Genomic DNA, 23,496 nt, shown 5'->3' on the forward strand with positions numbered 1-23,496 from the left:
GGCACAAGAAAGTCTGTCCACCATGGAACCATGAGAGATAAAGCTGATGTTACCATTTGTTTCTTGCACTTAGATGAGTATCACTTCACTCCAGTAATCCTTGCTTTAACCAAATATGAAAGAGAATAACAGAACCTCTTACACTGTGCGCTGTTGTACTGTGGAAAGTTTATCCACCCAGGAATAATCAGGGCAGGAATCTTGAGTGTTGTTGATCACCTATTGAAAATATTGGCACAAACCAAGACAAAAACAGCATTCAGTTGATAATGACCATGGTGACAAGAAGATTTTCCACGTTTTTCTCTTCTTTCTCAAACATAGTTTAAAATATGAGCATGTGACACTATGCACTCTGAATCTGTGCATATCTCCAGACTCAAATGTTTCGGATTCTGTTCCTCTTCCATTCAGAAAAGTTTGGCAGTTGGCAACTTCTCGGTTTAAATTTTTCCAGTTTAATATATGGCTATTTTGATACACCTATCAAAAGTAACAGAAGTTAACAATGCTTGTGTTTCATCTGCATTTTTTTTTTAAGATTTTATTTATTTATTTGACAGAGAGAGACACAGTGAGAGAGGGAACACAAGCAGGGGGAATGGGAGAGGGAGAAGGAGACTTCCCGTGGAGCAGGGAGCCCGATGCAGGGCTCGATCCCAAGACCCCGGGATCATGACCTGAGCCGAAGGCAGACGCTCAATGACTGAGCCACCCAGGTGCCCCTCATCTGCATATTTTAATAATCTGTAAAAAAAATTAGAACCAAGGAAAACTCAGACTCTTCTATGGAATACTTAAGATTGATAGGTACTTTTTAAATTCAGTTTTCTTTAACTGAATTAGTTAATAAAACATTGCCAGCCATGGTTCATGATTAGGTTAATATTCCTTTTTTAGGTTGATATTCTAAGTCAGGAAAAATTACAAGCCAATTTATATTTCTAATATTGAATGTAATCATCTTTGCCTTTTAGCTGAAATTTCTTTAATGTGATACTCCTAATGCCTTTGTAAGAGATAAACTAGATTTGAATTCTTTGTCATGTGTTAAGTCAAGTTTAGCAATAATGCTTTCTTTCAATGATGAGGAGCTCATAATGTATGGTTGCATAATACCCAGTCATGCTGTTTATGTATCTTTAAACTTGGTTTGCTTATATCCTTCCAACGTGCCTAGAAAGATCCAAGGTGGTTAACCTATTATGTATCTTTTTCCGAGTTGCATTTTTCTTTTTCTCTCCCTTGGTATGAGGGGTGGTTGGTCAGGAGGTATCTGAATCCCTGGGGGAGGCAAGGAATTTTGGACATGTTCACTCTGTCCCAATTCCTTCATTCTCTCTCTGCAACATTTTCTGGATTAGAGATGTCTATGGGTTAATAAATCTCTTTTCTCTTATCCTTAAGCTAATTCTTAGTTAACTTTAGTGTCAATTTAACTACGGTTTCAGTCACTTTATTTGACGAGGGTTTTGAGAGGGGAAGAAGAAAGGGAGAAGAAAAGGTTAGTTTTGAAGTAAGGAGTACAGGCAGCACCTTCCAGGGAGGCAATGCATCTGTCTGTCCGGGTGTAGGACTCTCGTTGCCCAGGGCAGCTGGATAGCACTGGACCCACAGCAGGTAGAAGAGAGACTTGAAACAGGAAGGACTGGAGTCTGGGCTCCTGGCCATGGGAGTTTGCTCTGAAATCACTTTTGTAAATGTAGCACTGGGCCTTGTGCTTTTTCAGATCTCTTATAGGTTATTCCTGTTGAATCTAGATTTGCTATGCCAGACTAATTAAGGTTCTTCAAGGTCAAACAGCAACTTCCTACATATTTCTTGTCTTTACCTTTGAGTGGAACAGGATGTGGCCAAAGAGAAAAAGGAAAAAAATCCAAGTCCCACTCCTCCTTTCATATGATTTGATTTTTCCTTTCATTGGCTGCCTCTGAGCTATTCCCCACTGCTCTCCCCGGGCCTACTTTAAGTCCTGCCTCCTCCCTCTTCCTAAAGTAAATTTTATATTCCTCTTCAGTACTTAGGATCCTCCCATTGCAGAAATCCTTAAGCCATTCCAAAATATGGGCTTGTATATACATCTTCTAGTTGGGATCTACCATTAATAGATATAAATAGACCTTTGCGTTTGCTGAGAAGCTTTCCCGTGGCAGTCTTGACTGGCTGCTATGTAGACCTAACTATAATATATATGCAAACATATTGTTGATGGCCCTGAATGAAAAAAGAAAAAAAAAAAGGAACTACCTTCTCATCTGTGTTTCAAATCTATGCATTTTCCTTTTATCTTAATTTTATGTTTCAACTCATATTGTTTCTCATACTGTACTCACATGATCCGTCATTAATGGTGTGGTGTCCACAGAACACGTGTTATTTGGTATTTCACTTTTGATGAACAAAAATATGAAAGCACTGTAAAGAAAATAAATTTTAGTGATGTTTCTCATAACCCTGGTTCATCGCAAGCTGCCTGAATTTTATGAGAAAACACAGCTTAAATCCAGTCCTAATGTGACGGCGATTACTGTCACACTGCCTCTTCAGGTACCACTGAGGTGAGTAGAGAACTGTACAACCCCCACAGAGGCGATGCTGGGGCCTGAGAACACTGCTACACCCACACTCAGATGACGCCCTCTTCAGGGTCACACCACGGAATGCTACACAGATATAAAAAAATAAATGAGGACACCCTCTGTGCTCTGATATGGAAAGATCTTCAGAGTATATTTTAAGAGATAAAGACACATGCATGAGCCTGATGACTTTTTGCCCTTTGACATTTTTTTTTCCAAAGATTTTATTTATCTGACAGAGAGACACACAGCAAGAGAGGGAACACAAGCAGGGGGAGTGGGAGAGGGAGAAGCAGGCTTCCTGCAGAGCAGGGAGCCCGATGTGGGACTCGATCCCAGGACCCTGGGATCATGACCTGAGCCGAAGGCAGACGCTTAACGACTGAGCCACCCAGGCACCCCGCCCTTTGACATTCTCACATAATGCATTGTCTATTCATGTCCAGTATCTTTATAACAAATGCTTTGCTTACCATTGACTTCTGAACCATGCAAATAGGTTAAAATGTGTTCAGATATTAAATTAACTTAAGGAAACTAACAACTTTGGTAGTATGCCTTTGACATTCCTTTTTCAAAATATGTTTGCATGGTTCAAAAGTTAAAGCAATATAAGTTTTCAAAGTACAGAGGAGGCTGAAATAGTGTAGGTAGCCAAGTGCAGACGAGTGCTTATAATGTGTGATTTTTTGAATACAAATTTAAAATTTCTTAGCTTCCTTAGTTCAGTCTCTTACTTGCTTTAAAAACTTCAATGGTTCCATATTCCCTTCTATAGCGAATTTAACTGTCCTTTTGGAGTTTTAGTACCCTCTGCATTATGTTCCCCATAACCTACTGCACATAATTCTCTACAGGGACTTTCATCTCTGACCTGTCCCTGCTCCCACCTCTTCTTCGCCGCCATTTTCCACAACCACCTGCTCTTGCTTCTTTCTCTTTCTTAGCTGAACACGGCGTATACTCCCCTCTTCTTATCCAAGCTAAAGAAGAACTGAAGTGCTGAGTGTGACAAGAAACCTCCCCTGCTCCCAGCTCAGTCCTCACTGACTCTTCCTCTTCTCTGAATTCCCACACCACTAAGAATAGTCATCGCATAACCCAGACCATTTGCCACACGTCCTTGGAAACTTTTTTCTCTACAGATTTTCTAATTCAATGGAAGATAAGATCTCCTTCAAGGTCCTCAAAGTGCTTAACGCTCTGTAAAAATGAATGCAGAAAACCTAATTATTTTTTTAAGCTTTTATTTATTTGAGAGCAAGAGAGACATATGTGAATATGTGACAGATAGTGAGAGAAAGAGAGAGCATGAGTGGGGAGGAGAGGGAGAAGCAGGCTCCCCACTTAGCAGGGAACCCGACATGGGGCTCGATCCCAGGACCCTGGGATCATGACCTGAGCCGAAGGCAGTCACTTAATCGACTGAGCCACCCAGGAACCCCAATAAAACCTAACTAAATGTGTGTATGTCAGTTAAATGTGTGCTTACATACATGTTAATTTGCAAAGCTATTATTAGACATCTCAATTGCATTTTCTTCTCAAAATTACCATGAAAACCCTCAACCCTGTATAGACCGGTGTGTTTTCCTAATAACAATACAGGATGGTATGTTAGAAATACTTGAAGGGTACCAATGAGAAAGCCTTTGAGTGTTTCTTCAAACAACTGTATGACCCTCCTGCAAATCACTTAGCCTCTCTGAGCCTCAACTTTTTCCACCTAAAGAAATGGGGATGTGCCCACTTTACTGAGCTGTGATAAGAATTAAATAATAATGCATGCAAAATTCTTAGTGTCCTTTTGGGAACATGGTAAAATCTCAAAACATGTTAGGAAATAAAGAGCCTCTTGGATGGGAGAGGGGTTTTGAGCATGAGAAAAAAAAAAATCAGGACTAAGAAATCAGTGGTTTTGAGCTTGTGTGACTAGTGCTTGTCACAAAATAGGTAAGTCAGCCCAGTTAGGTCAAGAGGGGGTACAGGGCACTAAGTTAGGACAAGGTAATGAAATTTATCTTATGTGTATGAACATAAGACCAAATAGATCACAAGATCTTTTGGGCTGTAGACTTACAGAACTTGTTACAGTGTGTTAGACACAAAGGTCCATGATAAAGTCTGTGAATATTGTCAAAAGCATGGAAAGTTTTTAAAAAATCAGTATGTTATACCCAGGAGTGCTTCTCTACATTTTTGATCTTTCCAGTTTCCCTTAGATTTATAACCTTATACATCTTACAATTAGTAGAAATTCTGTGTATGTGTTTACCCAGACAACTTAATTTAACATGCTTTAGTGAGCATCTATTAAGTGTCAAGCACTGTGTGGCAAAGTCTGATGGTGATGGTAGGAGAGATGGTATTCAAAGAAAATAACAGACTTTGTCCTTCAGGATCTCAAAGTTCAAGGATAAAGGAATTGTATGAATAATACAAAATAGACCCTTCCATAATAGAAGAAGTTCAAGATGCCATGGAAGTTTAGGAGCGACTTATTCTAATTAGGAAGAAGGGAAATCAAGAAAACAACACACGATGGAAAATCTCAACTGATATTTAAGGGAGGCCAAGGAGGCTGAGGAAAGGGTCTTTGGGCTGGGGGGAGTGTCTGGGGTATGGTCTGATAAATAATCCAGGATCAATGAATTGACAATACAGGGAGAAGGCTGACCTAGGAAGAACGGTACAATCTGTGACTGTGGAGGACATACCAGATTAAGGAGGCAGATTTATTCTGAATTCAATGGGAGTGTTCCAAGGTTCTTAATTAGAAGAGTGATGACTGATTTGATAGCAGATATAAGCAGGTTATACTGGCAATAGGAAAAATGGAACTAGGGAAAGTAGATGTGAGTTTTTTTTTATGATCTCATTTCTATTAACTTTTGGAGGTCTAAGGTTAAGTATGTTTGATTCTATGGACGAACGTTAAAAAAAATCATTTTTTTTTTAATAAAACTTAAGAGCAACCAATTTCATCATCAAGTAAAAGTAAAAACTGGGATTCTTTTCTAAATTAGTCCAAAGTGGCATTTTAGGAACTTAGTTCTAGGCTGTTGCACTGACACCATCACAAATCAAAGTGCAGGATTGGGTCTGATTTTGTTTTGGTTTTCTTTTCAATATCCAGTGCTCATGGATTAAGTTCTGGAAATGTTCCAATTGTAAGGCAGGGATCTGTTTGGATTCCACCACGGGTATGCTTCTTGGGTTGGATGCTGGAGGGTGAGGCCTATTTTGCCGGACCCATGTCGACTACCTAGTAGTCATCAAGGTCAAAAAATTCATCTTCTCCTCCTTGGTATTCCATTCTCTGGAAATCTACTCGGTACTGCAAGATAACCTCCAATTCCACCAAATCCTTTCACAACCTGAGATCCTTCCTGTGACTTATCTGTGACAATTTCCAACGTAGCACCAAAATTTTTTTATAGTTGTTAGCAAACCATTCCAGCAGGAGTGTGCTCTCAATCAGCTCATGTTCTTGTCCTGTCTCTGTCTGTGAAATGAGATTTATCCTTCTTTTGTTCTAGAGTTAGATAATTTTCTCCTCTTCTGTGCTTTGGCAATGAAGGCTGTATCTCATTAAATGCAGATTTTCATAGACTATTAGAATCTCTACAGCTTCCATTTCTAAAGTCTTTAGTATGTCTTCAACTCCAAAACAGTACTTGCCCGTGTCCTGGCTGATTTCATCAAAATCTTGAATGAATTTCACGTCTGAGAGGACTTCAGTAGATAATAGCTTGGTTGAATCCATTTCACAACCACAGGAAATATCAACTAATTTTAAAACTTTTGATTGCAACCTCTGATCAAACATCAGATTGATTTAGTTCAGTTTTTAAAAGTCAGCTGATTCAGCTAAAACAAGACCAGTCATATTCACTTTATCCCCAGAAACAAACAGCTGAACAGCAGCTCAGCTACTTTCGGAACATAGTTATGTCGTTTTTTCACTTTTTTTTTTTTAAGATTTTATTTATTTATTTGACAGAGAGAGACACAGTGAGAGAGCGAACACAAGCAGGGGGAGTGGGAGGGGGAGAAGCAGGCTTCCCGCTGAGCAGGGAGCCAGATGCGGGGCTCGATCCCAGGACCCTGGGATCATGACCTGAGCTGAAGGCAGACGCTTAACGACTGAGCCACCCAGGCGCCCCTCGCTTTTTCACTCTTAAACAGGCAAAAACACAAGGCTGATTGACCTCCTCTACCATGTTTCTTTGGGAGATCCACAGCGCATTTGTGCAGGACTTCTCTTGCGTTTCCTTGGAGTGTGCCAAAAAGTGTACCGCTACCATCTATTACAATGAAGCCAAACTTGCTGTCATCCAAAAGCAGTGCTGTGAGAGCCTCTGTACAGAATTTGTTGTCACACAAATACAATGACGTATTAATTGGTTTGAAAGGTTCAAAGTCAAGGTCGACCTTCTTTTCCTTTCCTTCTGTTACAATTGTACCACAGTAAACAACCAGGCCACTTAGAGGTACTTTGTTATGAAGTTTGAGTCTTTGTTGTAGAGATGTAATGGCTCCCAGGACTGAAAGGCAGTTTACTTGTGACTTAATGTTAGATGCAGTTCCAGACTCACCTGCTAACGTTTTTGCAACTGGTGAAATCTGGTCTTTGGGAGGAATGATCAATTCTATCATGCTTGTGCCACTGCTGCGGGCCGCCTCTAAGCTCTTGATGAGCTTCTTGATCTTCCAAATCTCCACATTACTGTCAGCAGCACTGGGGTCATCCGCCACCTCTCCTCCCTAAGGGTCCAGTCCTAGGTGGCAGGGGCTGCTCCTTCCTGGCGGCGGCTCTGAGATTCTTTTTTAAAGATTTTTATTTATTTGAGAGAGAGAGACCGCAAGTGAGCAGGGTGAGGGCCAGAGGGAGAAGGAAAGTGAGAATCCCAAGAAGACTCCAAGCTGAGTGTGGAGCCTGACATGGGGCTCAATCTCATGACCCTGAGATGATGACCAGAGCCAGAACCAAGAGTCAGACGCTTAACCGACTGAGCCACCCAAGCGCCCCTAGATGTGAGATTTTTACAATCATATGCAGGTGGATATATATTAAGGAACTGGGGGAAAGGAGAGGAAGAACCTGCGAAACATTCAGGAAAAAAAATGTTTACAGGATTAGATATAGGATGGGGTATGAGAGGAAAAACAACTCAAGATGACTAAGGTTTTGAATTTGAAGAACTGTGGCTATTACATTCTATGAGGGAGGGAACACAGGAAGAGGAACCAGTTTTGCAGGGAAGGGCAGAATAAGAAAAGTAATTCTGACTGGGAAATACTGAAGGCAGAGAGAAAGTGTTTGCGGAGTGCTGACCATGTGCCTGACCCAGCAAGGTCCTCTTCCACACATTATCTCACCTCAGCATGGGGAGGGGGTGCCTGGGGGGCATCTCTGTCGAGATGTCGAGCTTGTCCATAGCGAGATATAAGGACTGTGGCTCTGAAGAAAGGTAATGGCTGGAAACAAAGACTGGATTTCCTCACAACACAATTCTCCAGGAAAAGCAAGTTAAGTGAGAAAGAAATGGGGAGCAGACTCAAGGATAATCCAAAGCATTTTTTTTTTTAATTGGAAAGGAAATCTGCTTTTTTTATGAACTCTGATCCCTGGATCTTCATTAAAGTTTGTTTGAGAGAACACTGTTTCTTGGTGTCAGCTTCATACCCACCCTTATATATTGTCTCCTGAACCATGACGCCTAGAAGGCTGAAGCCTGTGTCTTCCCAAACTGTATTAGCAGCTAGGTTTTGCCATCGGGAGGCAGAGAAATAGGCTTAAAAGTTGGGAGAAGCCGTTTTGTTTTGATGGTGGCTCTGGTAGTTTCAGCAGCGGTGGTAACTCAGGGCAGAGGCAACTGTGCTGGTTGGAGCGTGGGCTCCAGGGTTTTGGGCAGAACCCCCTTCCTCCTTTTGTTCCACTGGGGCCTTATCACAATTTTGTAAACAATTCCTTGTGTGAAATGCTCCGCTGTTTAAAATACCTAGAGTGGGGCCACCTGGGTGGCTCAGTCAGTTGTGTCTGATTCTTGATTTCGGCTCAGGTCACGATCTCAGGGTCATGAGATCAAGCCCCATGCCAGGTTCTGTGCTAGGTGTGGAGCCTGCTTAACGATTCTTTCTCCCTCTGCCCACCCCTTCTCAAGTAAATAAATAAATAAAAATAAAATTAAAAATTAAAAAAAAATACCTAGTGTGATTTTATTTATTTTTTAAAGATTTTATTTATTTGACAGAGAAAGAGACAGCCAGAGAGGAACCACAACCAGGGGGGAGCAGGAGAGGGAGAAGCAGGCTTCCTGCTGAGCAGGGAGCCTGATGTGGGGCTCGATCCCAGGCCCCTGGGATCATGACCTGAGCCGAAGGCAGATGCCCAATGACTGAGCCACCCAGGTGCCCCCTTAGAGTGATTTTAGTTATAGAAACTGACTGATACCATATACAGGAAAAATGTAAGGCTAGAAACAATCTCACCTAACCTTTAAAAACTGGACTGTACAGAGGATAAGATCAATAATTTCAATTTTAAAAAAAGCAACAGGAGGTGACCAAACAAATGTGACCATATTCCAAATTTCCTTATACTAATGGCCATGAAACTCCAAGCTTATTCAATGAATGCCCTTTGAACAAACTGATTTAACGGAGTTAAAATAATGAAATAAAAGTTTCCAGAAGGTGCTCTTGGTAAAGAAACCTAGAAGGAAGCCGGAATGCACTACAGGAAGAGATCATTGCATTTCTGTGCCACAGACCGACTCCAAACCAAGCCACATGATCCTCAAGTGCACTGACAGTTTACCACAGAGCTGAACAACACACACCCAAAGGGAAACCAGTAATTGAACATGAACTAGCTATTGGTACAAATAATGATTATTATAATAAAAATTACCCAATTTATAGAGCATTAGCTATATACCTAGCAGTATACAAAGCACTTAGCATATTTCTTTTCATTTCATCTTCAAAATATTTTATAAGGCTGGCATAATTATTTCCCTCACTTTAGCCCCAGATGAAGAAACCAAGGCTTAGAGAAATTCAGTAATTTGCCCAAGGTCATACAGGTAGAAGTGGGTAGAACATGAATAATTTGCAATTTTAGAGAATGTACATTTTCTAAAGAAAGAAGAAATATGGAGAAAAACAATGCCTGATGGACTGAGTAAACTGGCCTTAAATTACTATTAAGTCAGAAAGAAGGCATGCTACATTACAATTTTGGGGCATAAAGAAATTGTTTTTGAGAGAGCTATTCAAAGCTAGGATGCCATGTGAATTGTGCAAAATACATAAAATTGCCTCTAACCAAAAATGTCAGGAATCTGCTTTTTTAGAATAATCTATGCTATTTCTTCTCTAATTGGCCTAGGACCACTCTCTTAGGGAACATTTCAATGACAAAGAGATTGTTCCTGAATGTGGCTGGGGAAAAGCCATCACTGCAGGAGGAAGAGAAATATAGTGTTCTTTCCCTGAAGAATAAAAAAGTACTAAAATCTTTCCAGGCAGGGCTATCCATTATGTGAAGCACTGACAGGGAATATAAATGGAGTCTAGAAGGGAAAGGGGACTGAATTTAAGGTGACCTAATTCCTGCTGGAGTTTTATTGATTGAACACTGCCATATAGAGATTTAAAGTCATTTTCATCCTCATTCATATAGTGCATATGACTAGACATAGAAACATCCCAAAACACGTATTTAAGTGAATACGTGTTTTCATATGTGGGAGAGTAGTTATCTGACCGGGATAAGAAGAGATGAGGGGAGACAGGAATGTGGAAACTGGGGGCAAAGAGGAAGTGCTTGTAATGAGAGAAGATAAGAGGAGAGAATCAAGGGCTATTCCAGAGGCATCGGGGAGCCAGCATAACATTTCTTTACACAGTATTGTTCAGTTTGCAAACTAATGTGCCATTTGATTCTAATTTATGAGCTATGTACTATGATTTTTCTAAAGATCACAGATAAATGAAAGTGAGCTTCAAAGCAGCTCAACGGTCTTCCAGGGGTCGCAGAGCTTTTGAGAACTAAAGCTGGGGCTTGGGACCCCAGAGCTGGCCCTTTTTGTCCTTGAAAGCCAAATCTGTGAACGTAAATGAAGAATCTGAGGACAAATCATGTCACTTTTATGAAATACGGATTTAAAAAAATGTAAACACATTGGGATCTCTAAAAGGTTTTCTAAATGTTTGGAAGAACAGTTAAATCAGAAATGACTGTGTACCTCACTACTGATAATCCAGCTCCAACATAATTCAGCACCGGTTTTGATACTTCTTCTGCGTCCATTCCAAACCAGCCAAACCTGTAATTGAGAAAGTTACATCAAAGTAGGTACTTTTGAAAATGTCTTCATCGTAGTGTTCAAGAGCATGGACTCAGGGTCAGATTCCTGGATTCAAATCCTAAATCCCTCTCTTACTAATTGTGACTTGAACAAGTTAACTCTTTACCATACCTCAGTTCCCCAAGTTTAAAATGGGGTACCTATAAGCTAGGTATAATTATTATACATATATATCCCTTCCTTTTTATGAAGATATTTTAAATGAGTTAGTATATGTAAAAGTACTTGTGAGTGTCCCTGCCTTCCAAGATAAAGGAAGAAGGAAGGCAAAATAGATTAGTGGCTAAGTGAATGCTAATTAATTGGATGCAATTTTGTATAGTATTTATTGAGACAGACTTTTGAGTAACTGCTTGGTTAAGGATCACTTTTTGGCATCACCTTATATATACATATTTTTTCATGCCTTCACATTGTAGCAATTGTTACTAATAATTACTGTGAACCATTCAGGGCAAGAATGAAAGAGGCAGGTAGAAAAAGCAAAAGAAAATAGCACTTGTAAGAAGCTGGTGGAAGCATGGGGAAAGGCCAGGAAAGAACAGATTGGAAGTTAGTTCATTTTGTCATTACTGAGGTTGTTACAACGCTTTGAGAGGGAAGAGGAGCCCAAAAAGTAAGGTAAGAGTGACATCCTCCCTTCTACTCCTCTTCCCCATACTCAACTTGAATGTTAATTTTAATGCTAAACGAGGGCAGCATAGTCAAATAGAAGTTTCTACTTCTATTTTATGGGGGGTCTTCTACGGTGCACTGTATAACAGGGTAGTTTCTAGCCATCTATGGCTATTGAGCACTTGATCTATGGGCAGTACAGCTGTGGGACTGAATGTTTAATTTTATCAAATTTTATTCATGTAACTTTAAATATAAATGGACACCATGTGGCTTGTGGTGACCCTGCTGGACGCCCCCTAGAGCTGGAGTTGGCACAGTTTTCCTTAAAGGGCCAGAGAGTAAATATTTTAGGCTTTGTGGGCCAGACGGTCTCTTGCAATTACTCAACTCTGCCACTGTAGTGTAAAAGCAGCCAGAGACAATATGAAATGGATGGGTTTGGCTGTGTTCCAATGAAACTTTATTTACAAAAACGGCTGGGAAGGTGAGCCATGTTTTGCTGACCCTGGCCCAGGCTCCAGGAGGAATATGTGCTTTAGAACTAGAAGACCTGTGTTTGAAGCCTAGCTTATTCATTCTGTGATATTCAGCAAGTTACCCAATCTCCCTGTCTTTTAGCTCTCTTATAAGGTAGTGCTTACCTCATGTTTGTGAAAATGAGAGGAGAATGATGCATATAACACATCCAGCAAATTGTCACACAATAAAAAGGGAAAATACACATTAGTTCCCCTCCTCTCTTCCTTCTTCTGGTCCAAGGAGATAATTCCTTACTGTATCTTAACCAAATATCTAGATCAGATATTAGAATTTAGGGCAAATAATAATTAAAAGTAGCATATTTCACGTGTATGTCTTACCAGCTGTAATCTCTGTGAGGGTAAAAACCAGTGTATTCCTCTCAGCTAGCCCAATCCCTAGGACTTGCCTTACATCAGTGTAGAGAATCTTAGTTGAAATTGTTTTGTGTTACCTTGAGCTTGCCCAGCCAGTTAAGGTATTAAATGATCCCCAGATTAAGATTCCAAGGCCTAAACCAATGGTTTTGATAATTGGGACAACAGCAATGTTCCCTGGAGATGTAACATACAGAAAAAAATATGTTATTTCTAATACAAAAATACAGTTATAAATTGAATTAATTTTTAACTTCAAATGAAGCTTATGGGATTTGGACAAATTTAGGAAAGCACAATTCCTCAGTTTTTAAATAAAAGAACTACATTTTTTTGGTATTTAACTCAGGTTTATGATTGCTAAAAGAACTAGGCATAAGACAAAATCTTACAAAGAAAAATGATGAATTAGCTCTTTTCCTAATTGCACCAATGCTCTTTATCCTTAATATAGGTCTCTATTCTATAACTTTTTGCAGAAACTGTCAATGATAAAATTAGTAGTGACTGTCCTCTTAGACTTGAACCCCCAGAGCCAAGTACTGACAGAAGTCTTTGACCCAATATGGCCCCAGACTTTGCTCTTCCATGCTCATTGACTTATCTTCTAGAATGCTGCATTCATTGCTTTGTGCTCTGAAAGGTCACTCAAGGCCAAATGCATGATTTTTTTTTATAGTTCTTAACCTCTTAGCAGTCTGGCCTCAGTCCTGCAATCTTCTCTGGAAAGGTTTCCTCTGGTGGCTTCCAAGATGCCTTCATTTCCTGATTCCCTCCTGTCTCTCTCTTTCATGGCCTAGTCTTTCTTGTCATACTCTCCAGATTTAGGTGCCCCCTAAATATTTTCCCTTGAACACATTCTCCTTCTTGCTATATATAATCTTCTTTGGGCACTTGACCTAATTTCAGGATTTCAGCTGTCAATTAGAGACACATGCTCCCAGTGCCACTGCTCTAGCCAGGACCTTCTCCAGAGTTTTAGTGCTCTGCTCCCACCAAGAGATCTCTAACCAGATGTCCCACACTGTGGGAACATCAGGAACTTCAGTCTCAAAAGGTCCCAAACCGAACTCATCATTTTTCTTTTTGGACACATACTTCTCTCTATTTTCATCACTCAATGATAAAATCCCTACATCATCATTGGCTGCTCCCTTTCCTCTACTCCCCATCTCCACTCAGTTACTATGACCTATAGCATCCATCCATAGCAACATTTCTCAAATTACAGCCCTCCCCCACTGAATCCCAATGGAACCTGCTGGGTAATTATAAATACTATAGTTGTTATAAAGATCTGTAGGCTACATGGAGCTTTCTGTTTCCCTCTCCCCAGTAGACATGATAAACATAATCATACCAAGGTATAAATGAGGTATAGTAATTTAAATCCCAGTGGAAATTTAAAAGTGAACTCTTTTGTCCTCCAAGTCAGGAACTTCACTAAATCATTTAATTCTGCAGAGATTCAAATTAAGTGGGTACCCAATAAGTTTTTCACATTTTAAAATGTATTTGCTTTTAATCAAATTAACCTCTAAAAATCCTTGATATTTGGAATTCTTTTTGCTAAATAGAACAAAATTCTCCTGGGATATATTTTATATTAATAGAAGGAAAACCATCCTGACCGGCCAAACAAAGGTATCAATTCCAGTTATATAATTCTAGGTATTGATAAAGCAACAGAGGGAAGATATTTGTTTGCTTTTAAAATGACAATGTGTCTGTTTTCCTACTTTCAAGGATAAGTCTTAAATATTATATTAGTAGAGACTATTTAAAAAATATTTTCTGATTAACATAGAGAAAGAAAGGCTGGAGCACTTAAACTAATATATAAGTTATGCTTGAACAGATAGAGAGCAACTGAAACATTTTTGCTATAATTTTCTATCAGTAACTAAGAAATCATTAAGAGGAAAAAGTCAGGAAATGTACCCAAAATATTTATCGAGCATCTGAATGAAAGAAACTAAACTAATTTCTAGTATCTATGCCTAAGGATTATTCAGAATTGCTGTTTGTGCTATTTCCTTTTATTAGGAACCAGTTATTTTGATCATAGTATTAAATGATTACAGAATAAATTATATCATGCATTACCTGTTGCCCAAATGCAGCCCCCAACCATTGCGAAAGGCCAAAATTTAGGGCAATGTAATATCAGATTGACCACCAGGGCAATCAACCATATGGCAGCACAAAGCACCCACTGGAGAAACATTCCTGGAAATAAAAGAAATTGGTTTCTGTGGTTCAAACTGATTTGAGTAAATTAACGCTTAAGAGTATCAAAGAGATGTTATTATAGGAATGGTCACAACTTACTGAATGCCTATAATGTGGGTACTTTGCACACTTACTATAATTTTTACAACTACTATGAATCATAGTCAACCCTAGTTTAAAGACGGAGAAAATGAATGTGAGATGAAGCAACTTGTCTCAACAGCTAACGGTTTGTAGAACTGGAATTTAAACCTATGCTGTTTACTCCAAAGCTTGCCAAGCATAGTGCATTCCTGGTTAACATTCTTTTGTTTGTTTCACTAATTAAACAAATCTAGAATTTTCTACCGAAGAGTACTGGCAAGACCAAGTCTATATATTTGTATTTGAATGCCACACCGAGTGCCATCTCTCACCAAAACACGGCATTAAGAACTTCAGAATAGCACAGTAGTAATTTAAACCTTTCGGGATCATTTATGCCACCTTCGGGATACAAACAAAGCCACTCATGGACACATGTAGACCTCTCACACTTAGAGTTGAATGCCTGTGATGAGCCAGACAGTACAAACCCAAGAATTAGCATTCTGGGTCAGGGCATTCTTCTTTCTGGGCTCTGGGTTGCCATTTGCCAGTTAGCTGAAGATGACATGGTGATATGAGGTCTACCTGTACCTGAGGGTTCTGTTCCATCAAGGGGTTTAGAGATTAAAAGATTAAAGAAAAAGTCGATATAGGAAGAAATACTAGGGCAGGTATAACTCAGTGTAGCACTTCTGAGTCTACCTGTGGAAGGTTTTTGCCTATTTCAATTCAATCTCATGGTGGAGGAGAGAAAAAAAAAAAAAGGCTGTTAGCCTCTAGGACAAAAAAGGAAGATCACAGAGATGAAAGCGAACTTCATCTTACAAGTTCTTCATTTTCCAAATGAGAAACTGAGAACAAAAGCGCTGATGAGACTTGTCTAGGATCACAGTTGTTGAGAGACACCTAAAAGCCAGTTCCTCAACCCCTTAGTATATATTTTGTTCTTTTAGTAGTTTCCATATCCATCCTAACTCCAAAGAAAAAGAGAAGAAAGGCTCTGGAAGAAAAAGATTTGTAATTCTATTGTTGAAGTAGTAGCAAGATATAAGGAAATGAGGTGATAAAGTAACTGCTTCCCACCAGGTGTTCAGCATAACATTTGAGCATCTTCTCCTGGCTATCCTATTATAGGCAGGTGGATTAAAAACCCAAAACCCAAAACCAAAAAAAACCTCTTGCTTCTCTTTCCCTGAAGTTCACATGACGGTCAGGTCAACTATAATGTGCCACGTGTGTTCCTAAAAGCACCGCACTTTGCAAAATCACATAATAAAAACCGCAGAGCTTTTATGGGGAAAAAGGGAACAACACTCAAAAAACATTTCATCAACAATGTATTTTATAAAAAGACAGGAACCTAATAAAAAAAGAGACAGGAACCTAATTTAAAAAAAAGTAGTTTTACACTGGCTAAGTGGTTAAGAAATTCACAAGCATTACAATAAATATGGCACTGCAACCTGAAAAAGACTGGAAGGGTTGCTTATGGGAGTGGGCATCGGAAGTGTGGCAGCTTGTGAGCTATTGTGAAGCTGGTGGATGGGGGGATCCTAACAGCAGACGTGAACAGGTGTGGTGCTGAGGGAGCTGTGGGATGTTGAGGGGTGCGTGTGCAAGCGCACCTCGTGCTTTCCCATGCATCTTTATTCAACTGGGCGTGGTGATCTGTGCTCACCTAGTGCTGTACCAGTCAAAATGGCATATAAACACAAAATTCACGTTGTGCTCAAACTGTTCTCTATTATATGAAGCGTATTTGAAATTCATGTTTTCAAAACAAGTGTATATTAGTAGAACTAACTTTCTTCTTTTGTAAACATAACAGGTAAGGCTAATAAGCTTTCCTGACAGTCACTCTCCCAGCTTTACCATGAAACACAACCTTAAGACTATTCCATACTGAAAAAATCTCAGATAAACTGGCATGAGCATTACCGAATGATTTATCATAAGCTCTATTCATTTGGCGCCAGGTACAAGATAATTTGTAGCCGTCATTAAAAAAAAAAAAAAAAACACCAAAAAAGAAAACTTCACATTTAAAAGTAATTTAAAGTTAACCATGAAGGAAAAATAATTACCATCACCAGTATCGTATTTTTTAAGTGGCACAAAGTTTGAGCCAAACAAAAGGACAGCTACAGAAGAGGAGATGAAACCAATGGTTAGGTCTGTTCCGTTACTGCTCATGGTTCCAGTACTGTCTGAGAGTGAGCCGGTGCACTTTACACTTGATGTCCTTTTCAAGAGCTTCTGAAATAAAAGAAAAACAAAACCATTAAGAAGTTGTGCATCAAAAACTAATGATGTAATGTATGGTGATTAACATAACATAATAAAATAAAAAAATGCAAAATAAAAAAATGTAAAATAAAAAATAAAAAAATAATGATAATTAAACTAAAAAAAAGAAGTTGTGAATCTGTGAACAAACTGATTTCTACGTGATATTTATGGAGCTTTTTGAAAGTATGCTAAGATTCCTTCTTCCAGATAAAAAGTTAGGACACTATGAAATTATGTCTTATGTTCACACTCCATGTTTATTCATTTGTTTTTTCTTTTATTTTACCAACAAATAGTTTTTGATCATTAATCTACAATTTATAAAAAAAAAAAACTTTGTCTTCAGAGCTTGAAAACCTAACTTCTTCCAAGATCTGGAGATAATTTTTTTTTTTTTTAAGGTTCATTCACTGATTTGAGAGAGAGAGAGAGAACAAGTTGTGGGGGGAGAGGGAGAGAGAGAATCCTTAAGCAGCCTCCCTGCTGAGCTTGGAGCCCAGTGCAGGGCTCCATCCCAGGACCCCGAGATCACGAACTGAGCTGAAACCAATAGTTAGACGCTTAACAAACTGAGCCACCCAGGCCCCCTGCAGATAATTCTTATTATACTATAAAAAAATTCTCCTGTGTAGGTGGATTGGTATAATGAAAAGATTTATGGACCAGGACTCAATTGGTTGTTGTGACAATCAAATGAGAGAGCATGTGTGAAGACTTTCAGAACTTCCAGTCTGGGGTGCCTGGGCGGCTCAGTTTAAGCATCTGACTTTTGCTTTCAGTTTAGGTCATGATCTCAGGTCTCAGGGTTATGAGATCGAGTCCTGCTTGGGGCTCTGCCTTAGGCATGGAGCCTGCTTAAGATTCTTTCTCCCTCTGCCCCCTTTTTATATAAATACATAAAAAAGAACTATCAGTTCCTCAAAAGCAAAAGCTTTTTAAAAATTTCAGATAGGAGCTTAAGGGCACATGTAGATTTTATTGCTGCTACGTACTCAGGATTACCTAGAGGCAAAGGCACTTTCCTCATCAGTAATACCCTCATGGTGTGTATTACTTTAAGTAGTTTGTGAAACCTTATATCTTTATGACTTAAAAAGAAAAATAACTGAACAGATAGAAGAATCCATTAAAGATCTCTTCAAGAATTTTTTAAATCTCTTCAAGGTTTAGGTCCTTGAAGTATCCCTTCAGGAATCTCCTAGACTCTTTTTTTTTTTTTTAATAGTTTTTTTTTAAAGATTTTATTTGTCACAGAGAGAGAGAGCACGAGAAGGGGGGGGCAGGCAGAGGGAGAAGCAGGCTCCCCGCTGAGCAAGGAGGCTGATGCAGGACTTGATCCCCGGACCCTGGGATCATGACCTGAGCCGAAGTCAGGTGCTTAACTGACTGAACCACCCAGGCATCCCTCTCCTAGACTCTAAGAATAGAGAAACTGAGCGTTGATGAAGGGAGGTGGGTGGGGGTGGGCTAGATGGGGATGGGCGTTAAGGAGGGCAATAGTTATGATGAGCACTGGGTATTATATGTAAGTGATGAATCACTAAATTCTACTCCTGAAACCAATACTACACTATATGTTAACTAACTAGAATTTAAATAAAAATTTGGAAGAAAAAAAAAAGGAATCTCCTAAAGTACAAGATTGACAGTGGGTATTATGCACAATACGATCACCTGGTCAGCAGAACAATGTGAGGCAATTAGCCATCTGTTCAATCTCATAGCCACTAGCCACATGTGGATAACTAAATTTTCATTAAAATTAAGTAAAAAAAAAAAATCAGTTCCTTAGCCAAACTAATTAAATATCAAATGCTTGATAGTCACATATAGCCAGTAGTTATCTGAACAGTGCAGATTATAGAACATTTCCAACATTACAGGAAGCTCTATTGGACAGCACTGCTAAGCTTATTAAAAAGTTCTGGTTCCCTGTGAAGAGAAGGACCCAAACCACAAATAGCCAAGAATCAGACATTTTTCATAACATTAGAAAAGGCTATTGAACATAGTTCACTCTTTTAGTTGTATAATCTACATGAGAAAAAAATAACACAAAAGAGTCATTTTATCACAGGAGGTAATCAGAGTCTTTCCACAATACCATTTTGAAATCATATTTTGTACATTGACTTTTTGGTTCACTTCGTCTCCTTAAGCCTTCTGGAATGGAAGTTAATCAATCCAGTCTTTTTTCCCTCCAAATTTAATGTTGTGATGACTTCTTATGGATGTGTGTTGAATAAAGTACATCTGAAATCACCTTTCCTTGTTATTTTATTTCACAATATTTACTTTAAAGGTATTTTGCAGCACCTGGGTGGCTCAGTCAGTTAAGTGTCTGACTCTTATTTTAAGCTCAGGTCATGATCTCAGGGTCCTGGGGTTGAGCCCTGCATGGGGCTCTACATTCAGTGGGGAGTCTGCTTGAGATTCTCTCTCCCTCTTCCTCTGCCCCTCCCTGCACCCGCCCATGCTCGCGCTGGTGCGTTTTCTCTCTCTCTCAAATAAATAAATAAATCTTAAAAAAAAAAGGTGTTTTCATTTTTCCATGTTTTGTTCCTTATGTGTTCTTGCAGAGAATATTAAATATAGAACTACCTACAATATATATTTTTTGGCATTATTAAGAACAATTTAACTGAAAACAGGGATAACATCAAAATTACTCAGTAAATCTTAGTAAGAAAAACATCTATTTGAAATTGTATGTGCTTTCTTAAAACAAACCAAAACAAATGCTGGTAAGACAATATCCTCTTTGGGGATGTAGTTGAGGAAGAGACTCTGAGACATATTGAAACACTGACACAATACTACTACTTCAATAAAAATAATAGTCTTACCATTAGGCACAAAGAAAGTTTTAGCCCTGCAATGGCTTACACGGACTATCACTCAAGAGTCAAGCAGGTGTACTGCTGCTAAGATATCAAAACTATAGTAGGTCAGAGGAACTGGAGTTATCTGGGAAGGATATCACAGGACTAAGAAGATGCATGATTTAGTGATAGCTAAGAAATTTTTTTTCGTTTAAATTACAATAAGCAAAGTGAAACAAAACCTGTATAAGCACACTGATGAGAGAATGCCTAACTTTCAGAAGTGGCAAATTATTTTAGTGAAAAGATGGCTTTATTAAAGACTATTGACAGCCCTAAACCTCTTAGATTTCATTCCAATTGAAGTAATAATTTGAAGTGCTAATCAGAGTGCATGAACTGCATTTTGCCTGCTGAGTGAACATTATCAATGTTAATTAAAGTTATTACCAGCAAATAAATGAAATTTATTGCATACAGCTCTGGTATGTTTCAGAAATCAAGTGATCTAATTTCAGTGTGGGCTGGCAAGTTGGCATTATGCACTATCTTTAAGGAAGAATCTACCTTTCTAAGTCAAAAAAATTTATATGCAAAAGTAAAGCAATATCACTTTTAGCACATTACTCCCAATTCTTTTTAGTGCAGACTTGAATCACTTAAATAAAAGTAGTTTTGAAATGCTTGCTTTCAAGTGTCCTCTGATATTTTATTAAACTACATTCATTCATTTTTATACTTTTATTTCATTTATTAGTAAATGTTTTTTCTCTCAATTTTTCCTGTCTATTTAAACTTCTATGTACACCTTTTTTTGTTAGTACTTGGCACGTTCTGATCAATAATGCTTGTTCTACGGCAACTAAGATTTCAGTTTTAGTTTCATGTTAATTTCCTCAACTCTCCTGGCAAGCTCTGCCAGCATCTTGGCTAAAATTCTCAGGGCTATTTGAATATACTTATTCTGAGCTTTGATTTTTTTCTTTTTAATCAGCATCAGTGCATTCTGAAAAAAATCACGAGACACTCCGCTGCAAAGCTACTGGGTTTTCTTTGAGTTGCTTGTACTCACTGCGCTCGCGCTGGCGCTGAAACTACCTCCGGCTCAGCACCCACTCGATCAGTCTCCACTGCGCCGCTGCGGAGCCTGCACCCGCCTATTCCCCCAGCTGCTGGGACAGCCCGGCGGGCCTTTACTTCCTGCCGGGACAAATTACCTATGACTGGGCGGGAGAAGGGAGGGCTCTATCTAGCACCTATTACCCAGAGGTCGGTTGCCTCGGCGCGACCTGGCTGCCAGGCCAGCCATTATTTCCTGCGGGGACACTTAGGGACAGACCTGCGGAAGAGGCGGGGCGCTACAATAAAGGAGACCTGGAGGCCGCCCAGGGCAGCAGGTTGGGAAACACCTTCCTCCAGCTGCAACGCAGGAGTGCATGGTCTTGTGACTCACGTGACCCTGAGGAGGGGTCCTCAGACCGTGTGTCAATCAACCAGCAAACTAGAAAGGCTTCTGTGTATTTTTTTTTTTTTTTTAAAGATTTTACTTATTTATTTGACAGAGACAAGGAGAGACAGCGAGAGCAGGAACATAAGCAGGGGGAGTGGCAGAGGAAGAAACAGGCTTCTTGCGGAGCAGGGAGCCCGATGTGGGACTCGATCCCAGGGATCATCGTGACCTGAGCTGAAGGCAGACGCTTAAGGACTGAGCCACCCAGGTGCCCAAGGCTTCTGTGTATTTGAAGAGATGCTTGTTCAGGGAGCTCCGTGCATGTCACCTTCTAAATGTCACTGAGCTCGGCAGTATTTGTACTGTTTATGGATGAATCAAAAGGCCAAGGAATTTCATACAATCATAAAAGGCTATCTAAAGCTGAACTTGTTATCACCATCAAGAGATTCATCTGAACCACTAATGTCACTAACATCTTTGTGCCATCACAAGATTTCACTTGTAATCACTAATCCTTTCTAAATGCACCCGGACCCTTTTTTCTGTGTATTTATCTAATAGGTACTGAGTACCATGTAAGAACATATGTTCTAGGCCTCTGAAACTTGAGATTTTCTGTTTTGTTTAGTTTTTAAAATACAAATACCTGGACCCCACAGCAGACCAGCTGAAATAGAATCTCTGGAAATGTGGCTTGGGAATCATTTTCTCCTCCAGGTGATTCTAATGTGTAGCCAGTCTTGAGAATCACATTCTAGATCAATAGTCAAATTTTATTGCTGGGAAGAATCACCTGGAGAATGAGTTAAAATACAGATATCCTGACATCTCGATTTAGATTTTGAGACATTGCTCTAGTCCTCCACTGTCGGGTATGTAGCCATTAACTGCCCATGGCTATTTGAATTCAAATTAGAATCAAAATTCAGTGGTTCACTTGTACTGGACACTTTTTAAGTGCTCAATAGTCAAATGTGCAGATTACAGAACATTTCTATCATTGCAGAAAGGTCTGTTGGACAGCACTGTTCTGGACTCAAGAGCCCTGGGAGTAGAGCAGTGACCTAGAGGAGTCCTACCTTCATATGGATTCCAGAATAGCAAGAGACACAGATATAAACAAATAAGTTCAGAAAAGGGGAAGTGCTGGGTTCTGTCCTAGTCTAAGAGATCAAGGAAGGCCTCTCTGAGGAAGTGACAGTTAACAGAAACAATTCAGTAGTTGGTAATGACTGTAGAGTTACAAGAGGAAGAAAGCATAGAGGACTGCCCAAAGATGAGGTGTCCTGGAAGGAAGTCCTGCCTTAAACATTACTCATATTCATAAACAACAGTGAAAGAAGCAGGGGCGCCTGGGCGGCTCAGTCGGTTAAGCAGGCGACTCTGGATTTGGGCTCAGGTTATGATCTCAGGGCTCCATGCTGCATGTGAGGCCTGCTTGGGATTGTCTCTCTCTTTCTCTCTCTCTCCCTCTGCCCCTCCCTGCTCATGCTCTCTAAATAAATAAATAAATAAATAAATAAATAAAATATTTAAAAAAACCCAATAGTGTAAGCAGCAGATGGGAAGGAAAAATATCATGTCATTTAAAGAATTAAGGAAGCTAAGGCTTTTCACCTAAGGGAAGAGATTAATTAAAAAATTCAGAATTCAGAAAAATTTTGAGGAAACAAGTTCCCCTTTCCTTATAAACTCTTTCTTCCCCCAAAATATAGGGCCTAAATCCAACCTAGAATTGTTTCACTTCATGATTTTAGGAGACCTCAATGATCATGTGGTTCATTCTTGCTTCAGATTCACTTTGAGAAACTGAGACTCACATTGTTGTGAATTTCCTAAAATCTTAAAGTGAGTTGGGGGCTGAGTCAGGATTGAGGACATTTATTACAGGATGTTCCAGGTCCAGTGCTTTTCACATCATGCCACAGATCCAACCCAAACATGGATGATCCTCTGCTTAAACTAAAATAAGATTCTTTTTTCAAGTTGTTTCATATGCATTCATGTCTAAACATAAAAGTCTATATGGGAAGAGTTTGGGGAGGCACTAGAAGATCCAAGTTAGCTTCATATACTAGCCATTTATCTCTGGAAAAGTCATTTAATCTCTCTAAACCTGTTTCCTTATATATATATTATTAT

At 39.4% G+C, this 23,496-nt stretch overlaps 1 protein-coding gene and 1 pseudogene across 2 annotated transcripts in view; both read right to left on the reverse strand.

Moving 5' to 3' along the window:
* Positions 1–21,218, reverse strand: part of TMEM144 (transmembrane protein 144) — a 38,662-nt gene extending 17,444 nt beyond the window's left edge. For both annotated transcript variants that reach the window (XM_028104294.2, XM_028104293.2), the window contains exons 1-7: positions 20,974–21,218; positions 16,875–17,046; positions 14,578–14,700; positions 12,549–12,648; positions 10,835–10,915; positions 2,334–2,415; positions 143–219 (exon numbers count right to left, since the gene is read on the reverse strand). In XM_028104294.2, the coding sequence (XP_027960095.1) occupies positions 143–219; positions 2,334–2,415; positions 10,835–10,915; positions 12,549–12,648; positions 14,578–14,700; positions 16,875–16,983 (572 nt within the window). In that variant the 5' untranslated portion in view covers positions 16,984–17,046; positions 20,974–21,218. The remainder of the gene's footprint in view (positions 1–142; positions 220–2,333; positions 2,416–10,834; positions 10,916–12,548; positions 12,649–14,577; positions 14,701–16,874; positions 17,047–20,973) is intronic.
* On the reverse strand, positions 5,829–7,238 carry LOC114210059 (eukaryotic peptide chain release factor subunit 1-like; annotated as a pseudogene).
* Positions 21,219–23,496: the final 2,278 nt, after the last annotated feature.

This window comes from Eumetopias jubatus, unplaced genomic scaffold (assembly GCF_037043125.1).
Source record: "Eumetopias jubatus isolate StellerSeaLion01/CBP00866 unplaced genomic scaffold, mEumJub1_p1.0 scaffold_2, whole genome shotgun sequence".
In the NCBI taxonomy this organism is placed as follows: Eukaryota; Metazoa; Chordata; class Mammalia; order Carnivora; family Otariidae; genus Eumetopias; species Eumetopias jubatus.